Source organism: Hipposideros armiger, unplaced genomic scaffold (genome assembly GCF_001890085.2).
Source record: "Hipposideros armiger isolate ML-2016 unplaced genomic scaffold, ASM189008v1 scaffold_13, whole genome shotgun sequence".
Lineage (NCBI taxonomy): Eukaryota > Metazoa > Chordata > Mammalia > Chiroptera > Hipposideridae > Hipposideros > Hipposideros armiger.
In genome coordinates, this window is record NW_017731363.1 from 6,765,472 (window position 1) to 6,782,516 (window position 17,045).

A 17,045-nucleotide genomic window follows, 5' to 3' on the forward strand; every position below is an offset into this window, starting at 1 on the left:
GCAGTGTCACTGGCCCTCATATGTGGGATCCGAACTGGGGCCCTCTGGCATCCCAAGCGAGTTCTTAACCATCGCGCCACTCGGCCGGCCCAGGAAAGTTTCTTTTCGTTTCCTCGATCTTGCCTAAAGTGATGTCTTTTTTTTCCCTCTCCCAAGTTCGACACCACACCCAAACCTTGAAAAGCCATGATACGGTGCAGATGTTTGGGCACATGTAGAAAGTAGTCATGCAGTAAGAAATGGTTCCTTCGAAAAAATAACCAGAGTCTTTTTCCAACAGATAATGATTCCTCATGAAAACCGAACCAGCGAGGCCATGTACAACAAAATGAACATTTCCCAACTGAGTGCTATGATTCCCCAGGTTGGTGACAATGATCCAGGACATTTTATTTCAACTGGTCATTTTACAAGTGACTGTATTTCACCTGTGTGTCAAGTTTTGCCTTGTAAAACCTACTATCAGTCTTTTTGGTCATCATTGTTGCCCATCATCACGCAAAATGTCCCTGATGCACAGATGTGCATCAGGATGTAGATGCTTTATGCTACAGGGGACAGGGAACCTTTCCAACATGGCTTAAAAACTTACAGCCCGCTTCCTACATGACAAAAGTCTAGACATTCATGGCTGTTGGTGTTGCTTTAGCTGTTTATCAATGTCGACAAACACCAAAGTTCTTTCTTTCCATTCCACTTTAGTGTATTAGGTTTTTGACTTCATGTTTGGTGACTCAAGGTTGCAAAGTGGCTACAAGTTCATATATCACATCTGCCATCAGGGCGGGAAGAAGTGGGAAGGGCCAGTGGTGGCCACGTCTAACTCTTTTACCAGGAAAACCCAAAACCTTTCTAGCCTATTCCCAGATGTCTTCCCTTTATTTCTTATTGAGTAGAATTGGGGCACATCGCCATCCCTACCTACAGGGAACGCTGGGCCAGTGAGTAAGTAGTTTTCCATTTCAATAATGGAGGCAGGCAAGGGAGCAAAAAAAAAAAGTTGGAAATTACCTTTGGGATAGCCAATTAAAAACAGCAAGATAGTGATGCTTTGAAGAGGGGACAGAATTCCTTTTTGTCGCTGCTTGCTTCCTGTGTAAGAAAGACTGTGCCCGAGAGAAGGGCAGTGATGTACTTGGGCACCTGTGTGTGTAGACATGGGAGTGGATAAGTATGGGAGCCGGGAGAGTGCAGGGGAAAGGGGGCTGGGGTGAGGGCATGAGGGAAGAAGAGTGCAAGAGAGAAGGAGGGAAGGGGAGGGAGAGCGTAGCACGGAAGGGAGAGTATGGGAGAGAGAGAGAGAGAGAGAGAGAGAGAGAGAGAGAGAGGATGAAGGAGGGGAGAGTTGAGGAGGGAGGGAGAGTGCTAGAGGGCCCAGGGGAGTGAGTGTACGTGTTACTGGGTGAGTGTGTATGTGTTGTCCGTACGCAGATGGTACAGAACGTGTGCTCCATTTATTACTAAGGCAGTAGGTCTGGGTGGCAGTGATCAGGCATTTATTTTCTAGGTTTGAGCAGTTGCATCTTTAATTATTTGGTATGAAATTACAAGCAGTGGATCATGTTCAACCGACTCTACATATTTGCTTTTCTCCTCGCTTGCTGTCTAGCAAGAGGATCTCTCACTGTTTTTCTCTTTCTCCTCAGTTTGACTGGCTGGGCTACATCAAGAAGGTCATCGATGCCAGACTCTATCCCGACCTGAAAGACATCGGCCCCTCCGAGAACGTGGTAGTCCGTGTCCCGCAGTACTTCAAGGATTTGTTTAGGATATTAGGCTCTGAGAGGAAGAAGTAAGAGCTTTCTTGTGCATTTTACTGTGACTTTTTTTTCCTTTTAAATGATAAGGCCTTCCCCCTTGTGTCCTTTGAAAACTGTTTTTAATGAAAGCTACATCAAGAGTCTTGGGGAAAATCATGGTGCCTTTTGTGACAAAGTGGCCCAGACCATCGTCTGCTGTGATGACTTGCTGCAATGACAGCAAATACACAATATTTTTGCTCCTTATTTCTGGTCTTTTTCCACACATTTTTCTCTGAAAACCTAAATTGTTTATTACTTTTGGGAACCAGTTATATAATGATGTTATTTTCTGAGACTTCTATGTGGACATTTTTTTTCCAGTTCATTCTTGGTCTTTTGCTGCTTTTTCATCCTGGTTTGGTTTTTTTTTTAGCCAATAAGTCACTTCATGGCAATAAACCAAAGTACCTCTATTGAAAAGACATAAGATCACTCTGAGAGCTGTAGAAAGATGGCACTGATGAAATAACTGTCAGGTTTTTCGTATTTGAAAGAATGTTTCAGAATTTGTTCTTTTGCAACTTTAGCACTCCAAAACAAGGAAACCCTAAAAATGCCCAGGAAAGAGAATTTTACATCTTCGCGAAGCAATTCACATTTGACTACAGAAAAGGAAGCAGAAAAAGGTCAACTAATTTGCAAAGACCATTTACTAGGCTAATTGCTGGGCCATGATTAAAACTTATATTTTCTGATTTGGACTTAGACAAGGCTATGATGTGAGGAGTTATGTTTAAAAAAATGCACCTGCAAAAGTCCTAGGAATAAAATTTAAGAATCCCCACCTACTGAAACACTTGGACACCATTAAGGAGCTGCTGTTCTTTTTAAGATGGTATCTTATGGCAAAGCAATACTCTTGTGTGTTCACTGAGTAAAGCATACAGAACAGTAGAGATACAGAAAAGGGAGAGAAGAAACAATCAATTCACTTAAAATTCTACCAGAAATAAGCAGTGATTCTTTGAAAATTCTCTAAGTGAAAATTGGATCTAGAGGTAGATAAGTGTATGTGTGGAGTAGAACCTTGCCATTCAAACTGTGCTCCATGGACCAGTAATAACAGCAGCATCACCTCGGCCTGTGGTAAAAATACAGATTCCAACGCCTCTCCTCCATAGAGGCTGATACAATAGATCTGGGGTGAGGCCCAGGAATCTGTATTTTAACAAGCACCCCAGGAGAGTCTTATGCTTAGATTCTTTTTTGAGGGACTCACTGCATTAGAAGACTTATTCATATGTACTTCCTAGCTCTGAAATACTATAAAATATGACCCAAATGATTTTCTACTCCTATGCCATTGAGTTACTAGGCACATTTTAAATTGTGGTGGTAATTTCTGATGAAAGGTGGAGTTTACCATGCTATATATGTATTCTTCAGACCTAGTGAGTTGGTTTCTTCTAGTGCCTGTATGACCTTCAGTTGTAAATTAGTAGGTACTTTAAGAAATCGTATTAATTTTATTTCCAAAAACCTAATTTACAACCAGGTGATAGATTGGGCCTTGGTTTACTGCATTAGAAAAATCATCTCTATGGTGATGATTATATTTTAGAACTGCAGGACCTGTCATAACAAAAGGGACCAAGGAAAGCCATGAGTAAAGGGGGATTTTAGTCTGGTTCTTCTCAAAATGATAACTTGGACAGTTGTAAACATAGTGAACAACAGTGGAAGAAAATATAGATAGAAAAATTACCTGCAGACATTGTGAAACTTCACTTTTAAGTAAAGACAAAAACCATCTCTTTCACATAGTTTATTCCTCAACAACCAATTCATCAAAAACAACTTCTGTTCTGCATATTCTTTTGAGATTTCAAGATACTATTGTACATCTTGAGAAGATTGATAATACTTTATTTGCATATCACAGTAAGCTTTTTATACTGATAATCATGTTTGGTCCTCACTTGTGCTGCGTTATAAGGGCAGTCAAAGAAATGTCCCCTTGGGTCCCCAGAGTTACCATGTTTGTTAGGACATGCCAGTCACTGTAATAAGCACCTCTAAACTCTCATTGGCTTGCACAATCAAAATTGTACTCTTGGTCCAATGTGGGTGTCCCTGTAAGGTGGTTTTCCTCCAAGTAGTGACTCAGAAACTCAGGCTTCTCGTGTCTTGTGGCTCTGCCCTTCTCTGGGTCTTACGAGTCTTCTCTATTCAGCTGGCAGATGGGGAAAGACAGAGTAGAGGACAGATGTTCCTAGAGGCTTATCTGGTAACGTGCTCTTATGTAGACCTCTTACAGGCTTCAGCAATGCTGAGGGTGATCCAGGGCCTCGCTGTTCAAAGCATGGCCCACAGAGAGCAGTATGGGCCTTCCTCGTCTGAGAACTTGTTAGGAATGCAGACCCTCAGGCGCCGCCCCAGGCCTACTGAATCGGAATCTGCAATTTAAGAAGATCCCCTGGGGATTCACATCCACATTAGCGTGTAAGAAGCACCAATCTGGGACTTAGAAAGTCCTAGTTTAGCTATGTGCACAGAAGGATGAGGAGATGGAGTTTTCCTAAACCGGTGGTTCTTGAACCTGACAAGCATCAGAACCCCCTGGAGGGCTTGTTAAAACTGGCTGCTGGGCCTATCCCCCAAGCTGCCGATTCAGCAGGTCTGGGGGCAGGCCCAGGAGTTTTCTAACAAGCTCTCAGGTGATGCTGATGTTGCTGGTCTGTGGACACGCTTTGGGAAGCCCTGTGCTTGGCAAACCTTGGGCGGCCTCTACGATTTAGGAAGATCACTTTGGCCTTGAGAACCTTAGAGAAGAACCTGTTTAGCTCACCACAGGTTGTAAGACTGAGAGGAGCAAATGCAAGCTCTGGACTCTGAAGACCCAAATGCTAGTCCTGGATTTGACACATCCTTGGAAATCCCTTGACCTCTGGCCTTTGTTTTCTTCATCTGAAAATGGGGATAATAATAAGAACCACCCCATAGCATCATCATGAGGCTTAAAACAGGTACTTTCTGATCTCTTACATGCAATATAAGTCTAAGCTGTCATTAATTGAGAGCAAGGGGCAGCAAAAGCTTAAAATCTTCCCAGTCAGAGGTTTTTGGAAATTATTTCACGTTGCTGTCTTAGTGGTGGGATTCTTCCTGAGATGCTTTGCTTTTCTGTATTTATTGTCATTTGGGGAAATTACCATGCTGCTGAAAATGCTTTTTGAAAAAAAAAAGATATTTCGTGGTATTTTCAAGGAGTGTTGCTGAGTGTGATTTTTGTTTTGCTTTTTTTTTTGGCGTGTCTGAGCATTAGGTGGCAATGACTCAGTCATTATGGTCAGATCTTCTGGAGTGGTAATGTTCGCTCTCCAAAGCTGTGCACGCCCCTGTCAGTATATTTATAACACACTGGAGCAGCTATTCAGTGCCATTGTCTCTGGGCAAGCTTCCCCGCACTCATTCCCTCAGCCCGTTTTCCAAGGGCTTATTGTTGTGCTAGCGTCTTAGTCATGCCTTGCCCCTGAGGGCCTCACACACTTTCTTTCGTACCCACAGATTTCTGCCAAGTGCCTTTGTCAGAGTGTTTGGGGGTCTCTGTGACAGGCCAGGACATTTCTGCTGAATTACAGGCATGAATTCATCACTGCAGCATGGGGAAAAGCACACAGGCTTAGAGGGAGACACACCTGGCTCTCGTCTGGGCTCCATCACCGATTACACCGGTTCTCCAACTTGGCTGCTTGTGGGGCTGAGCTAGGGGAAACGGAAAACAATATTTATGGTGGGCTCCACACTAGAGATTCGGGTTGAATTAGCCTGGGGGAGGGGGCCTGGACATCTGGACCTTTAAAACTCCCCAGGTGATTTTATTAAGTTGGAGACCCACTGACTAAATGATCATGATGAGTTAATGGTTCTAGACCTCAAGTTTCCTTGTAGGTCAAATGGGTACAATGACACCTCTCCTATAGGATGCTGTGGGGTTACAGATCATGCTGATGTGATATGATTTCGAGGTAGCTGGAAAGGCCCACATTTCCAAAACCCCAGCACACTTCCCCTGCAGTGCCTCTTCTGCCACCACCAGGCCCCATCTGAACAATCTCTATGGTTAATCTGGCTCACCAGTCCCCGTGAAGGAATATCTTTGGAATTCACATAAGGATATCTGCCGGCCATGGACCTCCTTCTCATCTGCCCCCATGGGTCCAGTAGAGCTCTCACATCCAGCAAGCAGTATTTGAAAATTGAATGACTGCAGACCGTGGTTAGCATCAGGCTCCGCCCTATAGATGGTGTGTACACTGGCCCCTGAGTACTGCCTCATCTCGCCACTGTAGCTGGCCTGTGGGCTTGCCTCCGAGCATGCCGACTCTGCTCACCCACCCCTCCAACACATGAGCCGTTCATGCGTTACTTAGCTTGTCCACAGTTCATGTTCCTGCTTCACACCCGTATGCCTTCCACCTTTTAGGCGTACCACAGGCCCCATCCCTCTCACGAAGCCTACTTTTATCCCTCAGTTGGAGGTGTCCGCTCCTTTCAGCGAAGTGTCTGGCACGCACTTTTGGGTGACAGGGTCTGCCAGATCATTATTTCTGCACTTGTCTCATTTCCCCCCCACTCAGCTAAATGTGTCAGGAGATCAGGGACTCTGTCTTTCTCGCCTTTCCGTCCTCCAGTACCTAGAACTATTAGTATGTGTCTGGCTGCTCAGGATGTGCTGACTGGGTGAAAGGAGGATCCCTTATGTACTTACTTTGTGTCCCTTCAATAAAAAAACCTGATTATATGAACATGCCGACATCTCAAGTCCTCTGTCCCCCAACTAGACTCTAAGTTCTCTGAATGTAGGTGCTGGGTTCCTATTTCTTTACATTCCTCATTGCATCTGGAACAATACTTGGGCAACAGTAAATGCTCAGTGAGTACTTCTTGTCTTACGCAGCAGGGATGTGAACTCAAAATCTAAAGGATTGACCTAAAACTGCATGTTTATTGCAGTAGCCTCAATAGAGCATGGATGAGGGCTGGGCTTTGATGATGAGAGTAGTGGTCTCTGAGGGGAAATGCACAGACCCCAACAATATCCACTGAATCCGAGAAGAAAATTTTAGAACTTCTATATGCCTTTATTTTTTATTGGAAAAATAATTATCCTTTATTGAGTTCTATATAGGTGGCCATAGACCCTTCATTTGATCTGTATGACACACATGAGGGGGGTCGGTGTCACCCTTGGTAGCTTGTTTTCATTAGGTATATTGAAAATAATCTTGAGCTGTTTACGTATACCTATAGATATATGAATTTTCTTATCTGGTTTAATCCTCAAAAATGGACAAATGGCTTTAAAAATTCATGCAGAGAAACAGGAATTGAAGCCATTACTAATAAAATAAGCACAAGTGAATGATAAGAAAATGGGAGAAGTGGCCCTTTTCCCAATCTAGTATTCCATCTTGGTTAGCCAGGTGACAAGGTAAAAACAATGGTGGTTTAACCAGATCTGACAAGGATATGGTCCAAAATGTTTTGAAATAATCAAGAGGACTATTTGAAATGTGGATTTACATCCATTGTCATTGTTGTATTACCCTAATCCTATGTGGATAACGTGGCTTGAAGAATTAACTAATGTTTGCAGAATTAATAATGACTTTTAAAGTTATCTTTATTTCATTTTATCCTTTGAAATTTCTATTTCTACATTTGTTAAGACATTCCTAATATGCATAGTTCATCTGTATGTAAATGAAAATAGCTGAAAATATTTTATTGCTAGGAGAGTATGTCTACTGGGTTAGAGCACCATGCAAATGAAAATGTGGGTGGTTCTTTTTTAAAAAGGTACAAAAATTTAAATTACAGTTGACATACAATATTATATTAGTTTCAGGTGTACAATGTAATGATTAGGCATTTGTATAATGTACAAAGTCATCACCCCGATAAGCCTAGTACGAGTGTGAGTTGTTCTTGATGGGCCAGTTACCATCATGTCACACTGCTCTCATATGGCTGGGCTGACCCAAGAGCCATTTCAGGAATGTGTTATTAGTCACCGTGGTAATGGCACAGCTGGGAGGAGATGGGTCATTAAAAATTCATCATCACTGTTGAGTTGGAAATTAACTCAGATCACACATCCTTCTGAGGTCAAGGCATCTTTTGCTGATAGAAAAAGGCAACACTTAACAAAGCGTAATGGATTTTAAAAAATTTGTATTATGGGCATCATATGAGCCTAAGGGGTTGTTTATATGTTTGGAAGCAACAAAAATATGAAATTAACTGTTCATCAAGCATTTTCTTATTTATGTTAACCTCACAATAACACTGTAAGGTAGGGGTCATCCCAATTGTATGACAAGGAAAGAGAAAATCAGCAAGCTTAAGTAACTTGCCCAAGTTCACATGTCCAGTAAGTATAGAACCAGGCTGCAAATCTAGATAATTGGTATTAGCCAATATATTGCTGTTTGTTTCCAAAGATAAGAATTCATATGCAATTATTTTATCAAATCACCTACTAATTTGAAGGTATCCACAATTTCTAGACATGAAGACTGGGCAATAGTGGACTCCATGCCCTGAATGGGAAAAGCAAAATATTCTCAGTGAGGCCTGGAGCTGGAATCTTCATCTATCTGTAGTAGGTGGTGAAAAGCAAGCCAATTTTGGTTAAGCTTATTGACATTGTATCATTTCTCAAGTGAAAGTTCTGCAGTTTTGTATGAGCAAGAGGTCCCTCCATGGAGTTTTGCCAACAGTTTTCCCTTAGGGGTTCTGCATAGCCTCAGATAGCAACCCAAATACAATAAATGTGCATTTCTCTCTGTTACCAGGACCATTGCCAACTATTTGGTGTGGAGGATGGTTTATTCCAGAATTCCAAACCTTAGCAGGCGCTTCCAGTATAGGTGGCTGGAATTTTCAAGGGTAAGTTTTAAGAAGATTGCAATGTCATTAATACATAACTGGATAACTTTACATTCCGGAGCAACCCATATATTAATTAATCCAATAACAACAAAAATCATCTTTAGGGATTGGGTGGAGGGAGTTTTGCAGCCCAAGCTCTACTTTTTTTTTTGCTTTATTTCTTTTTGTTGAGGTAAATCTTACATACAGTAAAGTACACTCAAGCCCTATAAAGATATTTAGGGCAATACTTGGGACCATCACATTGTTTTCACTCTCTGCCGCTTATCAACTTATTTCCATTTTTCCCCAATGTTTTTAACTGGGTCACTGTAATTACAGTTTTAATATTTCTCAGTGATGCATTTGTAACTATCTTTCATTTCAGTATTCTGAATATTCAAAATGTGTATGCTTTATGTATTAGATGGTAAAGTTTCATCTTTAATTTAGGGATAGAGTTTTGTCTTAAACTTTGTCTTCAATATTTGAGTCTATCCTAGGCAGAAGAGGCCTAAATCTAGTCTTCTCCAAGACCTCGCTTAACTGCCGGAAACACTTTTCTTCCCCGTCTCCCCCTGCCCCCAATCTGCCTCTTTGAGTTTTGCTTCTTTCATGCTCTTATTTTCATCTTACATAGGTGTTACTCTTGCCTTTGTTTCAGAGGCTTTTGTTTGAGTAATTCTCCCATCACTAGAGGACTTAAGAATTTTGTGGCCTTTTTTTTAAACATTTTAAGGATTTTGTGACTTTTAAAAACTTTTATTTTTTTCTCAATTTGAAGTTAAGTGAATGATGAATATTATAAGCTATGATTTCATTTGTCAGATGCTTTACTTATCAGAGACACTGGTAAGTACCGAAATTCTTAGTGGGTCATTACTCTTGAGGAGTAACAGTTATTTTGAATAGATTTTGGCCCTTTAGAGTCACTAGACTATTGAGCTCTATAGAGAACAGCATAAAACAACTATACACATTGAACTATAAAACAAATAGTATATATTTGACTCCTATGGACCACATAAAAGATGGTAACCAGCTTTTTTCCACTCCCACTGGGACAAGAATAAGAGAGACAGGTGTAAGAAGTAGTGTATGAAAATTTTGAGGTTGGGTATATAAGGGCGTTTCTTGAGCATGAAGTGCTAAATATAATATTGAATTGCGAAAGAAAGTTTTAGGGTCTCTTTCTCTAGAGGTTTTAAAAATGGATTCAGTCCTTACCTCTGAGAGGGATTGTGTTACCAGAAAGTAGAGGGAGAATAGATAAACTTAGGTGTTAGTTCCATTCGCCCTGTACCTACAGTCCAGGTCTAAAATTGTTCAAGGGATGCCTCCAGCCACCATTCTCAGAGCCTCCCTTCCTCACTGCCTGCCTTCGCTTTGCGTTTTGAGTGCTCTGAACTCCCAACCTCCAAAGGGCAACTTAAATAATATTTATTTCTTTGCTTTCATCCCCAAGAGTAAACCTTTGAGCCTTCCAAATCCTGCTTTGGAACCTCCTTACTTGTTTGTAAATGTTTTCTTGTAATGGTTTAATTGGGACAGATGGGGAAAACATTTACATCTGTTTTTTACTTGGTTACCAGTGTTTTTTTTGCTACGACACAATGCAGATACGCTTCCTGGGTTGTTCATGGTGGGCCATGTTTTCCATGTTCTCCTCATGAGTGTACTACCCAGAGCAAGGAAACCCTCGCTGGGCAAGAACTTTGATCACCTATTGATTCTAGACCTTTCTTGATGGAACTTTAGTTCTCAATAGATATTAAATACTATCCGGACACTTGGACAGTATCCCCTCACATCCCTGCAAACTGCGGGAGAGCTATGCTATTGTCCAAATCCTTTGTTTAATGGGGAAAATTGGAAGGAAAGGAGAACTACATGATTTTCCACTGTCAAAATATTTTCATTTAGTTTTAAGTATAACGGGACAAGCAGAATTGTTTTCTTTATCTAATTTCACCTTTGGCTCTCCAATCTGACACATATATATGGGTTGGGGTGTGCAGTGTTTTGTTGACTGTGTTCTTAAGGTTGTTTGAGTTTGTTTTTTTTTTCAGCCATAGGTTTTATCCAAGTGAAACTCAATCTGGATTGATTATCTCCCACAGGTAATCCAGGGGACCACAACTTTGTTGCCTCAGTGGGACAAATGTGTAAACTTTATCGAAAGTGCCCTTCCTTATGTTGTTGGGAAAATGTTTGTGGATGTGCACTTCCAGGAAGATAAGAAGGAGATGGTAAGTGCTGCTCCCGGCCGGTAAAAACAATGGCAGCCGTCCAGATCTGAGACGGGTACGCTCAACAGGCCAATGTCAGCCTTCCAGCTCTTTAGGCTGTAACAGTTTCACTTCAAAGATGAATATGTACAGTACCATCTCAACTAAAAACGCAAACATACAATCTAGTCATGAAAATTTAGAAGTGAGAAAGCAAGCATGAAATCATGCCACGGAGAGGCAGAATTTCTCCTGTGGAAATTAAATGTATGAAGTCTGTTCTGAGGAAAAAAAAGGGCCTAGATCATTTTCTGATCAGGTATTTGAAGTGTAACCACAAAGGGGTTTTCCAGTCAGGCCTCTCTGTTTTAGAGGTGAAGAAGTTGAAGACCCAGAGATGAAGTGATTTGTAATATATTTAACAACTATTAAGTGGCTTAGAAATAGAGTAAGGTGCGGGTGATTTTCTCCTCTTCTTACAATGTTTTTTTTTTTTAAACTAAAGGGGTGTGACATTGATGTCACAGAAAACTCTGTGTCTATTTTTTTCATAAATGTAAAATGAAATCCTTTTATTTTGGAAATTTCTAAACATACGAAAGTGTAAAGAACAGTTACTGTAATGAACTTCCACGTACCAATGATCCCTGGCTATGTGTAATTGCTGTAATGGCACTAATGGCCCAGCCAGATACATCTAATAAAAGCTGAGGTTTAGTTGCATTCATTTTACTGAAGAAATGTTTGTTGACAGCCTATTATATGCCAGGCACTGTTCTAGACACATGGGTGTCTAGATACATAAGAGGACAAAACAAAGATCCCTGACCTCATTGAGTCGACATCTAAATGGGGGGACTGGCGAACAGATGATACAAAAACAATGCATAAATTAATAAGTGTGTTAGAAGATGGTAAGGACTCTAGAAAAAAAGTAACAAAGATCAGGGTAAAGAGGAATCAGGAATGCTAGAATGTGTGGGTGTGTGGGGTGGGTTGTAGGATTAAACAGGATGGTCAAGGAAAGCCTCACTATGAAGATGACATTTGGCAAAGATTCGAAGGAGGTGAGAGAATTAGATATGGCAGCTACCTGGCCGAAGAGTGTTCTAGGCAGAAGGAACAGCAAAAACCATAAGGCAGGGATGTACCTGGAGTGCTCCAGGAATAGCAGGGAAGACCATGAGGCTGGAGTGGGATGAGTGAGGGTGAGAGAAGTAGGTGCTGAGGTCAGAGCAGTAGCCGGGATGGTGACTTTTCCTCTGAGCGAAGTGGGGAGCTAAGGCACTGTGGACGGAAAAGGCTCCTGAGCAGAGGCCTGATGTGGCCTGCATTATGTCGAGAGGATCACCTTGGCTGCTTTGTTGAGAAGAGACTGTAGGGGGTCAAGAATAGAAGCAGGCAGAACATTTAGGAGACTATTGAAGGGACCAGGCCAGAGATGATGGTGGCTTGAACCAGGTGGAAACAGTGGAAGTTGTGAGAAGGGGCTGGATTCTGAATACATCCTGAAGGGTAAACCAACATAATTTGCTGACAGATTAGATGAGGGATCTGAGGGTGAGAGCTTTGAGTCTGATTAAATGAAAGTATGGGGTTGCTGTTAATTGATTAGGGGAATACTGTGGGAAGGCCAGGTTTGGAAGAGAAGATCAGGAGTTTAGTTTTGGCCATGTTGAATTTGCAATGTTGTCAGACTTCCAAGTGGAGATGTCAAGGAGGCAGTAGGTATGAGTCTTAAGTTCAGGACAGAGGTTCAGGTCGAAGGTTAGAGGGGAGAGGAGAAGGTCTGAAATAGTTGTCCAGGGGAATGGGAGAGGGAGTAACCTGAGGAAATAGAGAATGGCTGCCAGGAGGCAGTAAAGGTCTAGGTGAGGTTGAAAATCTCGAACTTAAAGAGATTCCTCACCTTGGCAGTGTGTTCTTCTCCATCTGTTTCAGCTGCATTAGAGGAAGGGGTATATTTTGAATAAGAAATTTGGATTTGGCTGTTTTGTGTGTGTGTGTGTGTGTGTGTGTGTGTGTGTGTGTGTGCGCGCATTTTCTTTGTGAAGAATTATATTTTACAAATGGCATGAAGCAAAATATCTAGGCATAATTAACTAATTTAGGGGAGGAAAAAATGCTTTTCCCTCTACCCTTCTAGATTTTTGGCTGAGACACCCCTGTAATAAGGACATATTAACAGGAGAAAAACAGAGAAGTCTAATAACACATATACCTTCTGTTTACATGGGAGAGACCCAGGACAACTGGATAACTCCCTGAAATGAGCCAAACCATCACCTTAAATATACCATCCCCAGCTAAAGACAAAAGATGTTTGGGGGGGATCCTTAGGGGGATTACTAGGAAAAGCACAGTAAACAAGGTTATGGTTGTTATGCAGATTTAAGTCCATGCCTTCTCCATTGATAATCTAGAGATTTAGTCATCCTCCCCTTCCTGGTACAGAGAGGAAGACACCCTTACAATGGAGATTTTCCTTATATTGGGTTGTCGGAAGTCATGATGCATTTTTGCAACAAAAAACATAGAAAAAATATGTCATGACTTTTCCAACAACCCAATAAATGCTAATTTCTCTCATTTTCATAGCTTTTCCTGTGTCTGCAGCCTCTCAAAAATAATTAGGCCCAAATAATCAGTGTGTCAAAGAGGCATATTTTGGAGCAGAATATTTTGCTCCCCTTCACTAATAACAAGCCATTATAGTCAATCAGATATGAATATATAAGCAGCTTGGATACAGGTGGTTAATAAATACTGACTTTAAAGGCAAAGGCATAAAAAAGTCTGTTGAGTTATGATAATTCACATGGTTTTATGAGCTGCCACGTAATAATACCAACTGATTGGTATTATATGTTGCTATGTAATACATAACCATGTGTTTTGTGCTGAAGTTGGTTTTGGAATACCATAAATCTAAATCCGTTTACCTGGAGTTTTGCTGTTTTTTTTGATACTTTGGAGAATTAAACCAAGTCTGAAACTTTATATTTGAACCCAAATGTCCTTTTTTTGCAAATAATTCCATTGAAGAATTAATGTCTTATTTCAAAATACTTAATATTCCCATTGTGTATTTTCTTTCACTCCTTGGTTGGGGTAACTGGATTGAGATTTATCAGATCATCACAGTGGTAACATAAGCTCTGGGAAGGATATAAAAACAGTTAAGGGATACTGAAGGGTTTTTTATATAGCAGTACTTTTTTTGGCAGTAGAAGAATTTTAAGTAATACGAAAGGTATGTGGATTAATTTGTTTTTCTCAGTTTTGGTGTGAAAGTCCTTTTTTCCTGTGTCAGGTTGTGACATTCTAAAACAAAGATGATTTTGGCAACTTGCCCCCTTATTTTGATGTACATGGGACATGGAAGTAGTGTGATAGTTACATAGATACTCATCTATTTTACATAAAATTATTTGTCTGCCTTAAGCCAAAGCTATTTGCCTCAGGGAATACTTAAGTTGGAAACTCATAAGAGAAATATCTGGCTTTTTATACCCTGTTACAGGGCTCCTATCCAGGAACCACCTGGAACCACTGATTTACATGAAAAATATTTTGTATTATTAGCTACAGCCCAAAGAAAAAGAAAAACAGAAAGAGCCCCAGTGGGACTAATTCCAGAGACTCTAACTCAGAGTGAAGGCTGCCATTGTTCTATTTACAAAAACCGGTTGTTAAGCAAATGAATACAGTCAGGAGGTTAAACTTCAGGTACTTCTCAAACTTTTAATGTGTCCAGGAATCACAGGAGGATCTCATTGCATTTTAACAAGGATCTTTTTAACTTGGGTCTGGAGTAGGACCCAATAATTTGCATAACAAGCTCCCAAGTGATGCTGGTGGTGCTGGTCAGGGATCACACCTGGAGTAGCGAGGCCTTCGCACCACACATTTGTTTGCAGTTACTACCAGGAAACCGGGCCCTGGCGATCCATGTGCTCAGGGCAAGCTGTTGAGTTGGACAGCTGTGCTTCATTTACCAAAGGCTGCTGCATTAGTGCAAGTAATTAGTGCAAGCTTCCGTTTGCAGCTCAGTGAAACTTGCCCTGCTTTGGGTTGGTTTTAAAGGAGTGGGCCAAACCTTGTGTGAGGGCCTCCGGGCTTCTTTTTTTTTTGCCCCTGAACTGGTTCGTTTTCCATTGAAAACTGGTACCTGGGTTCCTCCAAGGGACTTCCTGCTTCTCCTCGGTATCTGTGTTTCTACACCCTCTTAGTTGCAGGGTTGGCCCAACTGCCTCTGGTTGGTACCATTTGTCAGAGTTTGGGAGAGAGCAGTTCACTTTGAGGTTTCCTTTGTCGAGGAGAAAGCACTCCCCACCCCCAACCTAGCAGAGTTCTCTTCCTTTTCATTGGGGAAAATGCACTGTTACACATTACTATTTCCTTATGACTTCCCATATGCAAGTGTGCATGTGCACACAGACACATATACACTCGTGTGTATTCACTCACACATACCTATGGGGTTACAAATTTAACTAGAAATGAGAGATTAGCATGTAGGAAAAGGAGAAGCCTTCCACAGAAAGCCACCTAAAGAGGCCACATGGAACTGTCTCCTGACTCTCAGATGCAGGGACTGGGCCGTAACCCACATGGTTGTACCTGAGGACAGGGCAGTAGTGAGTAGGGGGTTGCAGAACTCTTTGGACAGTGGTTGTCTTCATCACCTAAAGTAGCACTAGCCAATAGAACTTGAATATGATGAGCCATGTATGCATTTTTACATTTTCTAGTAACCTCATTGAAAAAGTAAAGGGAGACAAACACAATTAATTTTAATAATATATTTCGTTTAACCAAATATATAAAAAATGTTATCATTTCAACAAGTAATTAATATCATTTATTAATGCAATGGTTTATATTATTTATTTCACAATGAGTCTTTGAAACCCCATGTGTATTTTATACTTATAGAACATCTCAATTTGGACCAGCCACATTTCAGGTGTTCAATAGCCATGTGTGGCTGCCATATTGGACAGTGCCCATCTAAAGAGTTGAAGAGGGACCTCTTTGAGTTCAGTGTGGCAGGGCTCAGTCCCTGGGTGAACAAGTGCTTGTAGCCAGGACTGAGAAGGTGGGGTCTTCAGCTCCTGACCAGCTGGGTTTCACAGAGGGCTTTAATATCAGTGGGAAGGACTCCGGCAACACCAGGATTCATGGCCTGGGAATAGGGGTGAGAGTTGGAGTCAAGCTGCTACTTGGTGAGGATGCTTCAGCTTCTCTGGCCTACCAACTTAGACGAGGAGACAGATTCCAGACGCTACTCTGAGGTAAACACCTCAGACTTGGTTCTCATTGGCTCAGGGACTCGGTGGGGGTGGAGTCTGCCAGTTAAAGATGTTCAGTGCAAAGGACTCAGTCAAGGTGAAAGCCAGGATCCCAAAATCAAATACCCTCGCAGCCAGTGAGGAACATTAAATAACATACAGGAGTAAAATTGGCTGGGTGTCAGCAAAAGCCAGGGAAAATGCAGTGGTGAGTGGCAATTGCCCCTGGGCCTCAGTGTCTGGGACATGATAGTGGTGAGTAGGAATGAATGTGCTATCCACGGTTCAGCTCCGGCTCTCTTCATGCAGGATGCCTGTTGAGGGCTGCTTAGAGTTCTGTTTTTGTTTTGTTTTGTTTTGAGAGACGTCAGAAATACAGATTTTTCTGTGAAATCTTCCACATTAAATCCTGGTCAATACTTTGGAAGCCAAACTAAATATGTCATTTTGTGCCTTTTGTGCCAACATTCTCTCTCCAATCTTCAGAACCAAAAATCAGGACCTTGTATGTCAGAGAACTTCTTTAATTTTTGTCTTACTTAGAAGGAGATCATGCATAATTTTAAAATGCAGCATATTAACTAAACATTTAACAAGTTGTTTTGGGGGAAAGGTGTACACAGGATATGAAAGTGGCACTCCCTCAGAGAATCCGTGATGTATTGTCACTATAAATAGAGGTGATGCTCCCATCCCACGGTGATACACCCTGATCTGTATGCTCATGACCTAAATGACAGGAGGGAGGATTAGGGGTATGTGTGTGGGGGGAGGGATGTCTGAAGTTATTACTTGTTATTGTTCTCTTCCAATTCCTTTTTATTATTATTATTATTATTATTATT

At 41.4% G+C, this 17,045-nt stretch overlaps 1 protein-coding gene across 2 annotated transcripts in view; it reads left to right on the forward strand.

Annotated features, from left to right (window-relative positions):
- Positions 1-17,045, forward strand: part of PHEX (phosphate regulating endopeptidase X-linked) — a 190,491-nt gene that overhangs the window by 60,494 nt on the left and 112,952 nt on the right. For both annotated transcript variants that reach the window (XM_019666156.1, XM_019666164.1), the window contains exons 8-11: positions 281-364; positions 1,647-1,792; positions 8,603-8,696; positions 10,799-10,927. In XM_019666156.1, coding sequence (XP_019521701.1) covers positions 281-364; positions 1,647-1,792; positions 8,603-8,696; positions 10,799-10,927 — 453 coding nt within the window. The remainder of the gene's footprint in view (positions 1-280; positions 365-1,646; positions 1,793-8,602; positions 8,697-10,798; positions 10,928-17,045) is intronic.